Below are 17,339 nucleotides of genomic sequence, written 5' to 3'. Positions count from 1 at the left end.
TTTGGTTCACAGATCAAACGGGGACAGGCTGGACAAACCCCTGTCACTACCTACCAGTCAAAAACTCCTTAGACTGGTGGAAGTGTGAGTTACCTCCCCGCACTCCTTAGACCAGTGGTGGACAACCTACGGGCCGCATGTGGCCCATCAGAGTAATCTGATTGCGGGCCGTGAGACATTTTGCTGATGTTGACAGTCCGCAGGCATGACCCCCGCAGCTCCCAGTGGCCGCAGTTTGCCTTTCCCGGCCAATGGGAGCTGCGGGAAGCAGTGGCCAGCACATCCCTGTGGCCAACCACTTCCTGCAGCTCCCATTGGCCAAGAATGGTGAACCATGGCCACTGGGAGTTGTGTGGGGGGGCGTGCCTGCAGATGGTCAACATCAGCAAAATGTCTCATGGCCCACAATCAGATTACCCTGATGAGTCACATTGTGGCCCGCAAGCTGCAGGTTGCCCACCACTGCCTTAGACCCAGCCAGTACATGCAAAGTGATCACCTTGCAGACATCACCATCGTTGCTCCTTACCATCTACGCATCACTCGTATGGTAGGGTGCACATTTAAATGGCTTCTGCACATCAATCTCCTCAAACTGAGAGTGATCAGGAATGCCTGCACCCATTTCCTCCCTCTGATAGCAGGATCACATACAAAGATCCTAAACAGACAAAATAGCCTGCATGTACTACATCAACCTTCGGGGGGGGGCAGGTCACCCTTCCTATGCACGGAGGCAATGAGACTATGGAACTGGTACATCTCTCACAACGTCACTTTGTCTGCGGCTTACCTCCCAGCACTCAGAACTCGATAGCGGATAACCTCAGTCACAAATTCCCGCATGATCACAAGTTGGAGGTGCCTATCAGTACTCCATGACCTATTCAAACAATAGGGAACACCATCCATAGACCTGTTCACCACTTACCAGAACAAGAAGTGTCCACACTGCTGCTCCAGGGCGGAGATGGGACAGTACTCTCTGGGCGATGCTCTTCTCCTCCCCTGCAACAAGGACCTTCTTTATGCCTTTCCCCCATTTCCTCTTTTGATAAAGGTTCTGCTAAAAATAAAAAGGGATGGAGCTCACGTCATCCTGATTGCTTCTATTTGGCCAAGACAGACCTGGTAGCTTTACCTGACACAGCTCACAGCGTGCCCGCAGATCTCTTTCCTGACCTTTCCACCCCTCCTCTCACAGGCTGAAGGACGTACCCTACATCCCAACTTAGGGATTCTTCACAGCTTCTATCACAGCTTTTCACCAACCCATACAAGGATACTCAGTGCTGTCGCACTCAACCACTAAAAGGTTCCTTGAGGGTATAATAAACCTCTTTCCTCAACGTCTGCTTCCTATCCCCACATGGGACCTAAACCTGACTAGGCCCCCCTTCAAACCCACGGCCACCTGTTTTGTTAACGTACCTATCGATGAAAACTGCCTTCCTGATAGCAATTACCTCAGCTAGAAGAATAGGGGAGATAGCAGCTCTGATGGTGCTTCCACCTTACACAGTATTCTTTCCAGACAGGTTACACTTAGGCCACATCCAAAATTAATCCTTAAAGGAGCCTCTCAGTTTCACATGAATCAATCAATTCACCTTCCTGTCTTCTATCCAAGCCTCACCAAGACAATAGGGATGCCATACTATATACCCTAAATCAATGGTTCTCAACCTGGGGGTACTCAGAGGTTTTCCAGGGGGTACATCAACTCATCTAGAGATTTGCCTAGCTTTACAACAAGCTACATAAAAAGCACTAGCGAAGTCAGTACAAACTAAAATTTCACACAATGACTTGTTTATACAGCTCTATATACTATACACTGAAATGTAAAAGTACAATATTTATATTCCAATTGCTTTATTTTATAATTATATGGTAACATGAGAAAGTAAGCAACTTTTCAGTAGTAGTGTGCTGTGACACTTCTTTGTATTTTTATGTCTGGTTTTGTAAGCAAGTAGTTTTTAACTGAGGTGAAATTTGGAGTACGCAAGACAAATCAGACTCCTTTAAGAGGTACAGTAGTTTGGAAGGGTTGAGGACCACTTCCCTAGCTGTTAGGAGAGCCCTAGCTTTCTACCTTGATAGGAAAAAGGCCTTCAGGAAGTCCCATATTCTTACTTCCTGTGGCGGAAAGATCCAAGGGCTCAGCAACATCAGCCCAAAGACTCACTAAGTGGGTCTCGAATTGCATCAGACAATGCTACCAAATTCGCAGTGTGACCCCTCCAGACTCGATCCGTACACATTCCACAAGATCCATTTCCTCATCTGTCACCTTCTTCAAGGATGTCCCTATCTCATAGATTTGCAGACCAGGGACATGGGTGTCAGTCCACACTTTCACAGAGCACTATGCAATTACTGGGGACTCGCCTCTGATGCCATATTCGGCTCCACAGTATTGTCATCTGTAACTTACCCGACTCCGAAGTCCCAGCCCTCCAAAAGGGGTACTCTACTTGGGAGTCACCTACAGTGGAGCACCCATAGGGACGCTGCTCGAAGAAGTAGTTACCTTGTGCAGAAACAGGTTCTTCGAGATGTGTGTCCCTAGGCGTGCTCTGCAACCCACCCTTCTCCTTCAGAGTTCCCAATATGGGACTCTGTGGTAGAGAAGGATGGATAGCCTGTGCATACTGGCTAGCCTCATGGCGCAGAATGAGGAGAGCCAGTGCATGTGCTACCAAAGTTCTCTGATCACCAGCCCAGGGATGCAGACACACCTACAGTGCAGCACCCACAGGGACACACCTCTCAAAACCTCCACAGGGGGACACAAGATGAGTAACAACTTTTTTATAGTTAAACCACATAATTTGTCAAAGACTTGTGGAATCATTTAAACTCATATGACCACTTGTAACATGGTGTTACATTGCATGCAAATGATTATACCATGCAGCCTTTGTAGAGTTATGTAGCTTTGGTAATACATACAACAAAAAGACTTCAAAATACATCCAGCCTATGTTAGTATGCTGTATAATGTATACCATGGCTCTTCTCAGTATAGTCAGAGAGAGTGCATTAAATGACAATTATTTGATATAAATGATTAGGACTAGGAATTCCCATACTGGATTAGACCAAATAGTCCATGATGTCCTGAAACCTGACTCTGACAACAGATGCTGTAGAGGAAGTCAATCCTGAGCACTTAATGGTAGTTTTGTGCTCTGAAGCATAAGGGTTTTTTTCAATAGGATAAAAAACTGTAGCTAGTGTGACTGGACATGTGTAGATAAAACACCATCAGAATAATTATTTTCAAGTTGAGCTAGGTTTGGTTTTGCTGTGTGTATAAAGCATGAATACACATGCTGTATTTGCAGAGTGCTGCAGTTCTTATTGCAAATAGAATAAGCATCTATATAAAATATGACTGAGAAACAATGACTATATATCTATAAACAAGGTGTTTTCCCAGACTTCCTTAGCATAGTCGGATTTCAAGTGGTGGGAAAGGAGGCTGGAGCAACAAGCAGGGATAAAATCAGAGACATCAAAATGTGTTATATAATTGCATACGTTCAAATACATCATACCACTAAGGTACATCTACACTGCAACTTCCCAGCTCAGGTAGAAAGATGCGCTAGCCCTGCTCAAGCTAGTGCTCTAAAAATAGCATTGTAGCTGGGGAGTAGCTTGGGCAGTATCTTGGGCCAGCCACCTGAGTACAAACCTGCCCAGCCCCCTTGAGTACATATTCAGGTAGCTAGCCTAACCTGCCACCAGTGCTACCCCCAGCTACACTGCTATTTTTAGCACACCAGCTCAAGCAGAGCTAGCACATGTCTGTCTACCTAAGCTGGGAAACATGCTCCCAGCTGCAGCATAGATGTATTGTAAGTGTTATCTACTGGTTTCTACATTTAAGCAGGGGAGAATGTCTATGTCGGGTGGGCAAACTTTTTGGCCCGAGGACCACATCTGGGTATGGAAATTGTATGACCGGCCATGAATGCTCATGAAATTGGGGGTTGGGGTGCGGGCGTGGGGGAGGGCTCCAGCTGGGGATGCAGGCTCTGTGGTGGGTCCAGAAATGAGATGTTCAGTGTGCGCGAAGGGGCTTTGGGCTGGGGAAAAGGGGTTGGGGGGTGAGGGTGGGGGTGGGGTGAGGATTTCAGCTGGGGGTGCGGGCTCTGGGGTGCGGCTGGGGGTGAGGGTTTGGGGTGCAGGAGAGTGCTCTGGGCTGGGACCAAGGAGTTCGGAGGGCAGGAGGGGGATCAAGGCTGGGCCATGGGGTTGGGGAGGGGGTCGGGGGGGCGGCTCCAGCTGGCGCTTACCTCAAGCAACTCCCAGAAGCAATGGCATGTCCCCCCTCCAGCTCCTATTCAGAGGCGTGACCAGGCAGCTCTGCATGCTGCCCCGTCCACAGGTCCTGCCTCTGCAGCTCCCATTGGCTATGGTTCCCGGCCAATGGGAGCTGTGGGGACGGGACTTGGGGCGGGGGCAGCGTACTGAGCCCCTTGGCTGCCCCTACGTGTAGGAGCCGGAGGGGAGACATGCTGCTGTTATCAGGAGCCACGCGGAGCTGGGCAAGCCCCCAACCCTGCTCCCCGACCGGAGCTCGAGGGTCAGGTTAAAATGTCTGAAGGGTTGGATGCGGTCCCTGGGCTGTAGTTTGCCCACCCTGGTCTATGTAATATCACAAGCAAGATGTATTACATTGTTTTTCAGTGTCTAGGCATTAACTTAACTGTAAAATGAATTCTCTGAATGTAAAAATGCCACATTTCATGTATTTTTATATATTTATAGATTAGTCCTACAGTTATTGCTAAAGAGCTATCGGTGTCTGACACAGATGTATCAGAGGTATCTTGGACTGATAATGGGACCTTTAATTTATCTGAGGGATACACTCCACAGACAGACACATCTGATGGTATGTAATGGTTTCATTTAAGTCTTCATTTATTACAGTACTGGAAATTATCTAAAATTTTTAGGATACATCAGGACATGACAAATTCCTTGTAAAAGCTGACATTTTTTATTAAAATATATTGCAATAGGTTTAATTTATTGTGTTTTGGGGACATCTGCTGGACAAGGATTATCTATGTCTTGTACATTATGCAGCACATCAATGTATAACTTAAATAACATCAGCAGCAAAGACTAAACTAAACACATTCAGAGCCAGCAAGACCAGCAATCTCCAACAGAGTTCTCAGGCAGGGTGGAAAAATAGGATTTATTCTCTTCTTCTTCGAGAGATGTCCCTGTGGGTGCTCCACTCTAGGTGTTGGTGCGTCCCTGCGCCTTCACTCGGAGACTTTTCGTAGCAGTACTCGTACTGGCCACACATGCGCAGAGGCTGCCCCCCGCAGTGAGTCTAGGATAATAGTGCGCATGCGTGGCCAGTCTCCTCAGTTCCTTCTCTACCGTCCCCGGCCTGAAACGGAGCTCAGCAGACTCGTTAGGAAATCCCTCACTTTGTTACTATTACCTGTTCTAGTAGTTAGTTTGTTTGTTAGTGTAGCTCATTAGTTCTTTTATCTGTTTTAAAAAAAAAAAAATTTCTCTCAGCCGCAGCCGCTTCTACCATGCCTGGCTCCACAGGCTTTAAGCGCTGCTCTACCTGTAAGGACGCTATTCCGCTCTCTGATGGCCACTCTCATTGTATAAAATGCCTGGGGGAAACACACATTCCCCAAAAATGTGCCCACTGTACCAAACTCAGTTCCAGGGCACGAAAGGACAGGGAGCTTAAACTGAAACTGCTCCTCCTGCAGAAGTCTATCGGGTCAGTTTCAGACCCAGGAGCCGACTCCAGCTCTACTGCCCGCCACAGCCCGCCTGCTTCAAAAAAACTGAAGAAAGCTACAAAAAAGGGGCAGCCCTCTCCAGCAAAGAAGTTGGTGAGGCACAAAAGTGCCTCAGGCAGGTCAACAGTTTCCCTGCCTGTGTTTCCTCGCCTCAGCACGTTTGAAGAACCGGGCTCCTCCGGCACCGCATGAAAGCCGCCTCAGGCTGCGGCGGCAGCGCGAAGCTCCGGTGCCGAGGCTTCAGGCTTTCAGTTGCCTGCCTCGTTTATGGCACCGTTCGGCACCGAGACGGACGCGATGCCGACATTTCCAGCCTTGCCTGACCCTGTGCGGGCTGATGTTGTCCCCCCGGCACCTACCACGGCACCGGCAATCGCAGCACAGGCTGACAGGGAGATCAAAGGAAAAACCCTGCTCAGAGGAATGTTCCCTCAGGGCAACTTCCTCCTCCGCAGCTTTCACCTCATGCAGGAGCCTCACCTTTTCAATTCACTCAGACAGCAGATCTATTGGTCTCACCTATTCTGCAGTCTCCCCTGATAAATGCCTGTTTTTCTCCAATGCTGGATTCAGGATCAGAACAACCTTCCTCCAGTGAGGAGGAAACTGATCCACAGGCAGTTTTTTCTCCTTATCAAGACTCCCAGACCCAGATCAACAGGGGTTACAAAAAAACTACCTCAGCCTGTTCTCAGTATCCTGCCCCATGGGGAGTGAACCCTTGGATGGCACCACCTATGCCCTACCCACCACCATGGCAAGATTGGGCACCATGGGCATCGTACCCCCGAGAACACATGCGCTACGGCACTTCGACCAGGCGCAACACCGGTTTAGCACTGCCTCGTGACGGACCTGCCAGTGACATAAGATACCAGGCAGCACCGTCACACTCCCAGGAGCAACTGAGTCCTGCTCCTATTCCAGCAGAGTCCGACGTAACGCTTGAGGAAGCCTTACTTCCCCTTCCTCCAACCCCGTCGGATGACTATGCCAAATTCCAAGACCTCTTTAAAAGAGCTGCAGGTGACTTGAAAATTAACTTAGAGGAAGTCACTGAACAACGGCATGAACTAACAGACATTTTGCAGCCCTCTTCTTCCTCTAGAGTGGCATTACGAATCAACATAGCCCTTTTAGAACCCGCTAAATCCATCTGGCAGAATCCAGCCACTAGCCTACCTACCTGTAAACAAGCGGACAGGAAATACTTCATTCCTTCAAAGGGCTCTGAATTCCTTTTTACCCATCCGGCGCCAAACTCATTGGTAGTGGACGCAGCAAACCAGAGAGCCAAACAACAGTACGCCCGCTCCACCCCAGCCAACAAGGACAGTAAACGCCTGGACCTCTTCGGCCGTAAAGTATATGCATCCTCGACGCTACAATTTCGCATAGCTAATTATACCGCAGTCCTTGCAAAATATGACCACAAAAACTGTAATAAATTCATGGATTTTATTGATCACATCCCAGAACAGAAGAAACAACAATTCACAGCTCTGGTTTCCGAGGGACAAACCATATCACACACCGCTCTCCAAGCGGCCCTCGATGTAGCTAACACTGCAGCAAGGTCGACCGCCACAGCAGTGGTCATGCGACGGGGTTCATGGCTCTCTTCCTCCTTCTTCCCTCGAGAGGTCCAGAGCACCATTGAAGATCTTCCCTTCGATGGGGAAAAACTTTTTGCCTCCACCACAAACGACATGCTGCATTCGATGAAGGACGCAAGAGCAACCCTCCGGTCCCTAGGCCTCCAGCCACCTGTGACCAGAAGACGACAATATAGATATCAACCTTATCACCGACCACGCTACCCCACATTTTCACAACACTCCTATAGACCACAGGAACAACAACAGCAACAACATCGCCAAAGACCAAGATTCCAGCGTCGTCGTCCTAATTCTACAGGGGCGCTGCAACCCCCTCCAACTAATAGGCAGATTTGAAGCATTGGTCGAGGGTTTAGAAAACAACATTCCCACTTCAGCCGGCACACCTGTCTTTGGACACCGCCTACGACCATTCTCTCATCAATGGCAGAAAATTACATCCGACAAATGGGTCATAGAGGTAGTTACAATTGGATACGCCATCCCCTTCCTCTCCCTCCCTCCCACCCACCCACCCTCCCCGTCCCTCTTCAGGGACCCATCTCACGAGCAACTACTCTTCCAAGAACTGCAGCATCTCCTTCAACTGGGAGCAGTAGAAACTGTGCCAGAACGACACAGAGGAAAGGGTTTTTACTCCCATTATTTCTTAACAGAGAAGAAAAATGGGGGATGGCGACCAATCCTCGACCTCAGGCGGCTCAACAAATTTGTCAAAAAGCAAAAGTTCAAGATGGTCACTCTCACCACTATAATCCCAGCGCTGGAGCAGGGCGACTGGTTTTCAGCCCTCGACCTACAGGATGCCTATTTTCATGTGACTATACACCCGTCCCACAGACGATTCCTACGCTTTACTCTCGGCTCCACACATTTCCAATACAGGGTTCTCCCTTTCGGACTGTCCATGGCCCCCCCGTGTTTTTTCCAAGATCCTAGCCGTAGTTACAGCCTACCTCAGAAAACAAGGGGTCGTAATATTTCCTTACCTAGACGATTGCCTCCTCAAAGCTTCAACGTTCGACGAAGCTCTCCGATCCATACGGCTTACCATCGATTGTTTCCTATCTTTAGGCCTGCAAGTAAACAAAAACAAATCCACATTATACCCCACCCAACATCTGGAGTTCATAGGGGCATACCTCGACTCCCGGACGGGGTTGGCATCTCTCCCACCAGCCCGCTTCAATTCTATAAGTCAACTAGCCACAAGGATTCGCAACAGTCCCCAGGTGACTGTCCGGGACTGCCTACAAATACTAGATCACATGGCCTCGTGCACCTCCGTCGTTCAAAATGCACGTCTATATATGAGGTGCTTCCAAGCGTGGGTGGCCACGGTGTACAGACCGAATGTGCACCCTCTAAACAAGACTCTCTCCTTACCTGCCCGAGTCAAAGATTCTCTACAGTGGTGGACAATTCACTCCAACCTCTGCTCTGGAGTCCCCTTTCTTCAGCAGGCTCCATCCCTCATACTGACGACCGATGCATCTCTGACAGGATGGGGTGCACACATGTCTCACCACACAGCCCAGGGGCTTTGGTCTTCAACCGAGACCTCTCTCCATATAAATGTCCTAGAACTTCGAGCCATTCGCAATGCGTGCCGTCAATTCCTACCACTGATCAAGAACCAACACGTACGCATAATGACAGACAATATTGCATGCATGTTCTACGTGAACAGGCAGGGGGGAGCTCGATCCCAGTCTCTGTGCACAGAGGCTATGAAACTCTGGAACTGGTGCATTGCGAACAACATCCGGGTATCAGCGGCCTACCTTCCTGGAGTGATGAATACCACAGCGGACGAACTAAGCAGACGTTTCCCGTGGGATCACGAATGGGAATTAAACGAGCACACCATTCGCAACATATTCCGCATTTGGGGCTACCCAATTTTTGCTCCAGAGCAGGGCTAGGCAAACATTCCCTGGGAGACGCATTCATGATCCCATGGCACCAAAACTTACTGTATGCGTTTCCCCCGATACTGGTTCTGAACAGGGTCCTGATAAAAATACGAACAGATGGAGCCAAGGTGATCCTAATTGCCCCATCATGGCCCAGACAGCCCTGGTTTCCGTTTCTCACCAAAATGTCCATTCGACCACCAATCCCCTTGCCTCTCATTCCGAACCTCCTATCACAACAACACGGCCGTTTTCTCCACCCCAACTTATCCATGCTCCACCTCAAAGCATGGTTCCTACCTGGTTCTCCCAAAATGAACTAGATTGTTCTGAACAAGTTCAAAGAGTGCTCCTGCATAGCAGAACACAATCTACTCGCACCACCTATCTATGTAAGTGGAAACGATTCACACACTGGTGTTCAACTAAACAACTTAGTCCCACGTCAGCACCTCTTCCGCTCATACTTGACTGACTATTGGACCTTAAGCAATCCGGCCTTTCTTCCAGTTCCATCAGGGTCCATTTAGCTGCTATTACAACTTTTCATGACAAAATTGATGGTACTTCCGTATTTGCTCATCCTATCACCAAGCGCTTCCTCAAGGGACTCCAAACCCTATACCCAGACATCAAACCACCCACCACCCCGTGGGACCTTCATCTAGTCCTCTCTTGCCTAACCCAACAACCATTTGAACCCCTAGCCACGTGTTCCCTTTTACACCTTTCGATGAAAACAGCATGTTTAGTGGCAATTACCTCCGCCAGGCGGGCAGGAGAAATAGCAGCTCTTATGGCAGACCCACCATATACGATATTTTTCAAAGACAAGGTTACCCTCAGGTTACACCCCAATTTTCTTCCTAAAGTACACTCCTCGTTCCACATTAATGAGCCGATTCACTTACCAACCTTTTTCCCGAAGCCACATGCGAACTCGTTCGAAGCCTCAATGCATACACTAGACGTACGCAGGGCCTTGTCCTTCTATTTGGATAGAACCAAACCTTTTAGAAATTCTTCCAGACTTTTTGTTTCCATCGCGGAGCGTTCCAGAGGTACACCTATTTCTACCCAGAGACTTTCGAACTGGATTTCTCAGTGCATCCGGTTGTGCTATCAGATGAAGAAAGTTACACCTCCAGACGGTATCAGAACACACTCTACTAGATCTATGGCTGCCTCTGTAGCATTCTTACGCAAAGTTCCCCTGGCTGATATCTGTAAAGCAGCTACCTGGTCCTCTGAGCACACATTTGTTAAACACTATGCCCTTACTCAAGGCCCTCTATCTGATATACGTTTGGGCAGGGCTGTACTATCAACGGCGTTCCTATCCGATCCGAAGTCCCTACCTCCTTAAGATACACGGCTTTTAAGTCACCTAGAGTGGAGCACCCACGGGGACATCTCTCGAAGAAGAAGAGGAGGTTACTCACCCTGTGCAGTAACTGACGTTCTTCGAGATGAGTGTCCCTGTGGGTGCTCCACTACCCACCCTCCTCCCCTCTACTTCGGAGTTGGGGTAGCCTCCGTTGTAGAGAAGGAACTGAGGAGATTGGCCACGCATGCACACTATTATCCTAGACTCACTGCGGGGGGCAGCCTCTGCGCATGTGTGGCCAGTACGAGTACTGCTACGAAAAGTCTCCGAGTGAAGGCGCAGGTACGCACCAACACCTAGAGTGGAGCACCCACAGGGACACTCATCTCGAAGAACGTCAGTTACTGCACAGGGTGAGTAACCTCCTCTTGCTCTTTGGTGTGTGTGTACCATGTGGATATAAAGGAAGGAAGAGGAAGAGCATATCCTGACATGTTCGGTAACCACTCCAGCAGCCAATTAAAGAAAAGCATTAATGGGCTCCAAATAATAGAAGCTTGGGGGAGATGGGCACCATTGAGCCAGGATTGGATGGAGAGGCTCATATGCTAGAAGGAGATACTCAAGGATGCCTTTTTCAAGGCCAGATCATGAGATCCTTACTCTGTTTTTACTCAACCAATCTCCCAACGGGAACTTGCCTGAGTGAGGACTGAATAGAAACAAAGTAAGGAATTCAGGATCTGGCCCTCTGAATAAGTTATGGAGAACTTTCAGCTAGATAGATCGAGAGAAAGACCATAGTATTGTAAATGTCATTGATATTGTATATACTGTATCTGGTGTCCCTACAGTAGTCTTGATGTAATCTGTTCAGTTAGTGGTTCTGCTATTCTGCAGGTCCTGTATTTTTCTAAGCTGGAGGTTATTTAAAATTACAAGTAGGATAGTATTGCAGGATAGTTATAAATACCAAATCAGTGTCATTTAATTCTTTCTTTTTTTAAAGTAGCTATCACAAGTTGTAATCAAACAGCAGTATTTGGTGAAAAAATATAAGTTAATGATAAATAAGTATGATTCATTTAAACTTCAGGGCTTTTATATCTGTTAGCCTTTATCAAAATGCCTCATCACTTGTTCTTATGAAACAAAATAAATTCAATCAGATTAATTTTTTTTATATCCTCAGTGCACATTAGAACAAAGATTCTTTTCATATATAGTCTCCTTAATTCACTTTCTTAAGGCCTGGTTTACAAGCCTACGGTCAGTTGGTGTTTTAATAGAGTAAGGACTCTAGTATCAGGTTGTAAAGGCACACTGTGAAGTTTTATTTTTTTTTTAAATTCCTCATGTTACTAATAACACTTTGGATTATTAAAAACAAAACTATTAAAATCCAATTTACTTTTAACCATTAAAAATGAAATTACACTGGTCAGTTTTGCTAAGGTTTTGTGTTCAAAATTTGTGGGGGATGTTTTACGTACAACTTTGATATTAACAAAAATGTTTTCATGATATTTTTTCATACCTTAATGAAAAGAGATTTCTTAATGAATTCAGAAATTCCCAAGCAGATTTTACAACCAACGCCTATCAGCATGGTGCTCAGGCCTGAGGACTGCAAGATGAGTTTCACCAGGCAGTTTTCATTTTGTAGGCCTAGTGAAATGTAAAATGTAAACAGTGTAAATGGTAAAAAGGAAATTAATTTTTACATTTTTAATAATCTAAGGAAGCTTTTAATATTTACTTTTAACCTGACATTCTCCCATTAAATTATTAATGTTTTCTCACTGAAGTAATATAGTCCGATTTTGAGCAACAATGATGTTCGCAGCTTTGAAATACTGATTATATAATCTGAGAAACATCTAATTTGAATGGTGCCAGAAAGCTCTCCTTGTTAAATCACAAAATTGTGGTAGGGAATAAACTTTACTAATAATAATTATTTGTGTTCTTTCATTCTCTCTTGTTTGCTAACAGTATTTTCAATTGTTAATCACTTAATAGATTTTGACCGACCTAGTGATCATGAAGAAGCTTTTGCCAGAGATCTTGCAGAATTTCCCTCTCTAGAAAATGGCGCAGGAACAAATGACGATGATGACTCGAGCATTGGCATTCCCATCCATCAGAAGAGAAAAAAGGAACAGATGCCTTCCAAGATGGCTCATTCTCCCAGACAGAGGAAAGAGAGGCAGTCTGCCACAGGCCTCTCCCTTCCTTTGACCAGTGACCAAACCTTTAACTTAGTGAGTGATATTGCTGGTGATGTTATTGCAGCTGCAGTGTCTGCCGCCATCAAAGACCAGTTGCAGTCCACACAACGAGCACCCTCACAGGTAGTCCCCAGTTTGAGTGAGGAGACAGACACGGAAGAAGCTGATGATTTTGAACTGCTTGACCAATCAGAGCTTGAGCAGATTGAGAGTGAACTGGGGCTTACACAAGGCCAAAAAGAAAAGCCACAGGAAAAAAAGAAATCTTCAGGCTTCCTTTCAAATCTGCTTGGAGGTCATTAACCTGGAAATTGGAGCTAGTAACGTAGTGAAACAAAAAATCAAATGCAAAAAAAAGGAAAATGCTCAGCTGTAAGCTTTAACTATTACTTCAGATGTGTTGTAATAATTTCCCTTACACAGAGTGAATTAATTGGATACATATCAGCTGACCCTGATAGTTTAATGTTTCTGATAGTTGTGCCTCAATGTAGTAGCATGGAAATGAAGTATCTAGCCACTCTTTGGTCACTGATGAATGTTAGAGGTCAGTTGTTATTTAAGGAAAAATTAAATTGCCAAATCTAGATTTTGGGGTCCTCAGCCAAATGCTCTTCACCTTCAGTTTGTTTCCACTTAGTTTTCAAGCATCCAAAGCAGTTAACGATATGTGCAGTGAAGAGAAATTATGAATAGGATGCAGTGAGATTAGCAAAATCTTATCTGCCTCTAGTATAGTGGAATATCTAGATCCCTATGGTTATTGTGTGTGGCATGTTTGATGTCCATGAACACTTTATTCAGCATAAACCTCAAATTTAAGGATGTGTGCAATGCCATCAAAATTAACAAAAGTTGTGTTGCATATGTAAACTTTCAAATTAATTTTTTGATAAGCTGATACATTTCCAAGTTATCTCTGATGTTTTAGGCTTGTAGAGTTATGAAATGGCATGCTACTAAATTGACCGCCTGCTGTATTCTCTGCTAGAGTCTGGTACTGGGCAGTAATGTCCATAAAAAGCAAGGCAAAAACAATGTTACACTTGAGATTATAAATATCATGTAAACTGAACAAGGCCTTTGTTGTTTTGTTTTTTAATTTTAGTTTGGAATAGGGAAGCCAAGAATATTAAAGGTGAACAGAGATTTTTTGGCTTTTTACCTGCCAGTACCTGCAGTCAGGTTTCTGTTTTTTTCATGAGACAGCTGCTATCACTCCTAATTGAAGTCATTCGAGAGTTATTCTTTAAGCTGTATCTGGTGTTCAGTGAGGCCAGATGTTAAAGAAGAAACACAGAAACTTCTTGGCATACAAGTGAAGGAGGAACTTGTTTAAAAATATTTATTTGTAATTTTTAACTCCTCACATACTCAGACTGGCTTGGGATCGTAAACAAGTAACTTAGTCCGGTTTTTTTTCAAGATTTTTGGTTCACCTTTAAACAAAGATGAAAGGCAATGCCCATTTAAGGTAAACAAAGATTAATAGGAAGAAGTAAAGCTAGTTTTATTAATGTGCTGTAAATTGTTAGCAGGGTTGAGGGACCATGTCAGCTGTTATCACTAATCTTTATGTGATCTCCTATTTGCTGGCATTTTACAGGTGAATGTTGTTATCTAGAACCGTCAGAAAGTACAAACCAAGCTTATAGCAAGGTCAGCTTTTCTTCCCTAATAGAATATATTTAGAAAAAAAAAACTTGTTTTAAAGTAGCACAGTTTTAAATTTGTTTTTCTTTCTGAGGCATTTAAAAGCTAGACAGATTGCCAAAAAGATTTTAGGTAAAGGAAAGCTATGGAAGACTTTTGACACTAGCTTTATCGTTGCTTGTGCTTATGTGTCAGTAATGCATATTAACTGTGTTTGCTGTCCTTTATCGGTACAAAAGTGAGCCTGTGCCTTCATTATCTAACCCATCCTGAAAGAAGTGAAAACTGGATATAGAGGCCACAAAATGTAGTTTTTAAAATTACATCATCCTGACATTTAATAAAAGTTTCTGAAAAATATATAAAATACAGCGATATATTTTATGCAGTGTTAGCTGTTAAGTTTTTTTATGACTTTTTCCCAGCTTGTGCATTCCCATTTAGTAAACAAACACACACAAAGGCTGTGGTCATGAAATTAGTGAGTGTAAAAGCCATTTCAGTTTCTCAGATGAATAAAGAACACTGTTTCCTTAATGCATGTTTAAGACAATCTACATAGTTAGAAGAGTACAAGTTACAAGTCACCAATGAAGCTTTCAGAACATCTTGACAATAGTATGCTTCCCTGTGTGATAGTACAAGTAACAAGAAGATTAACAGGGTACAACACATGAAGAAACTGGATAGGCAGGGCTGGAGAGGGGGTGGTCTTTAACAAGACTCTAAGTGGATGATGAGTCATGCTAGCTTACTGTCGATGGTGGCATTGTAACAGTGTGCACTTTATTGTTTTCTGAAGAATATTTGTGGTTACAAAATTATATAATATAGGGGCACTCTTATAGAAATGCAAATTACATCAAGGAAGAAAAGCAGTTGCAGGAGGAGTTGCTCAGACTTTTTGTAAATGATCCATTTTCTGGTTTCAAGATAGAAAAGTAAACGAATTTGACTACGTGTTCCAGTGTGGAATAAGTCCTGAATTGTCCATAAGGAAGCAAGGCAAAACAAACCTGAACATACAACATACTGAAATGTGGGAGCACAATTGCTCATTACCCTGTGTTTGGCTTTTTAAAATATTTTGTTCTTCTGTTTTTATAGTAGTTAAAGGATAATTAACTGTTTGTTCAAGACCCAAATACTGCAGAATTGGAAGAAGAGGACTTAATAAAAATTATTAGTAGTAATAAAATTATAGCATATCTTTCCTACTTTATTAATATCAGATTGACCCACAAGCATCTGTGAGAGCTAAAAAAGAAGGCTTTGAGCTCTGAATAATAAGTAATTGAGCATGCCATGATTTTCTGCAGAACTTTCTCAAAAAAAGACAGCGTAAGTCAGAAGTACTTGGTTCAGAAATAATTAAGAAATACTGGTTATGCATTCCCTTTGCATTAGTTAGACAGTTGAGCATGAAGAAACATTTTCTGTCCTTCTAAAAGATCCCATTCAGTTGGAATTCGTATTAGGGATCCTAAGTTTGCTGCACTCAGCAGCAGCAACAAAATAAGCTACTGAAGAATTACAACATTTTACACTCTTGCAATAATTCGCACAGGTTCTTTCCTACCAAGAGTCCTGCCACCTTCAAAAATTAATAAAATTACAGAAACAAAGCCATACGAGTATGAGAGTAAATTAAATAGTGTAAAAGTGTATATTTGCTTCATAGAAAACTTGTTTTGACACAATGTATTGTAAAATATAATATACACATATTGAGCTAGATAGTGATTGTATCTTTAAGGGATTTCTCCTTTTGTTCGAAGAGTATATATGGACTCCTCTAGTTCAGTCCTCCTTACTCAATAAAATTCCTATTGACTTCATTGGGCCTGTTGCCCTAGTAAGAATGGCTGAATTGGGGGCCTTAATTATGTCACTCCTGTTTCTTGAACAATATGTTAAATCCAGAATAAAGGAACCTTTCAAAAAGCTTAAACTTGGGGATAGAAGCCTTTTGGGCATATACATAGTCATAAATGCATACCTTTAATCCTTTAGTGAGCTTGTTTCTTTTTTAAAGTGAGTCTACAATGAGGAGGGATAGCTTAGTTTATTAGAGCACAGATAAATAGGATGTTACTAAATATGAAAAAATACAGATTTTACTTGCTTTTAGTTCATTTTGCACTTATTCCAGACGAATGCCCATATCACTAAGCACTCTGTTGAACAGACATACCGTGGTCTCCATTTATTTAATATGAAAGCAATTAATGGTCTCTAGACAAGCTATCCAGGTAACCAGAAACTGGAAAATTACAGAATGTCTTAAACTGTTTATCTAAAATATTTTGCAGCACTTTACCCAATATGATTACTGTTTTATAAACATGGAATAATTAATTATTATTATTATTATTGTAATTGTTTGTAAAACCATTTAATAAATATGGTAGTTTTTATCTTTCATTATATAAAATTGTATGTTTGTTATTCCAAAAATATAACTTTAGTCAAGTTAATGCCACTTTTTTTTTTCCTAATCTGATGTGAACCACTGTTTAATAGTGTGGAGGGTCATACTAAATAAATGATCTTAGCTCTCAGCTACAGCCTGATAATTTTAGAACTTTATCCATGTAAGCAGGGTCTGAATGAGCTCTCTGCTGACATATTGTGATGAGCTAGAGGGAAAGACTTCAAGAACAGACTGTATTTGCACAGGCACATCTACTCTGCCTAGATACACAGCAGAGGGAACTGCTCTTCCAAAATGATCAATTTGGGCTGGTGTTGGGTTACAAATCACTCTAGTATTTGAATGCAGGAGTAATGGAATG

At 43.9% G+C, this 17,339-nt stretch overlaps 1 protein-coding gene across 5 annotated transcripts in view; it reads left to right on the top strand.

Moving 5' to 3' along the window:
* Nucleotides 1-17,105, top strand: part of RETREG1 (reticulophagy regulator 1) — a 132,497-nt gene extending 115,392 nt beyond the window's left edge. For all 5 annotated transcript variants that reach the window (XM_065584251.1, XM_065584250.1, XM_065584255.1 and 2 more), the window contains 2 exons: nucleotides 4,786-4,912; nucleotides 12,683-17,105. In XM_065584251.1, coding sequence (XP_065440323.1) covers nucleotides 4,786-4,912; nucleotides 12,683-13,194 — 639 coding nt within the window. In that variant the 3' untranslated portion in view covers nucleotides 13,195-17,105. The remainder of the gene's footprint in view (nucleotides 1-4,785; nucleotides 4,913-12,682) is intronic.
* Nucleotides 17,106-17,339: the final 234 nt, after the last annotated feature.

Source organism: Chrysemys picta, chromosome 2 (assembly GCF_011386835.1).
Source record: "Chrysemys picta bellii isolate R12L10 chromosome 2, ASM1138683v2, whole genome shotgun sequence".
NCBI classification, from domain to species: Eukaryota; Metazoa; Chordata; order Testudines; family Emydidae; genus Chrysemys; species Chrysemys picta.
Note: the sequence above shows the minus strand (reverse complement) of the source record. Positions and strands in the feature narration are given on the sequence as shown.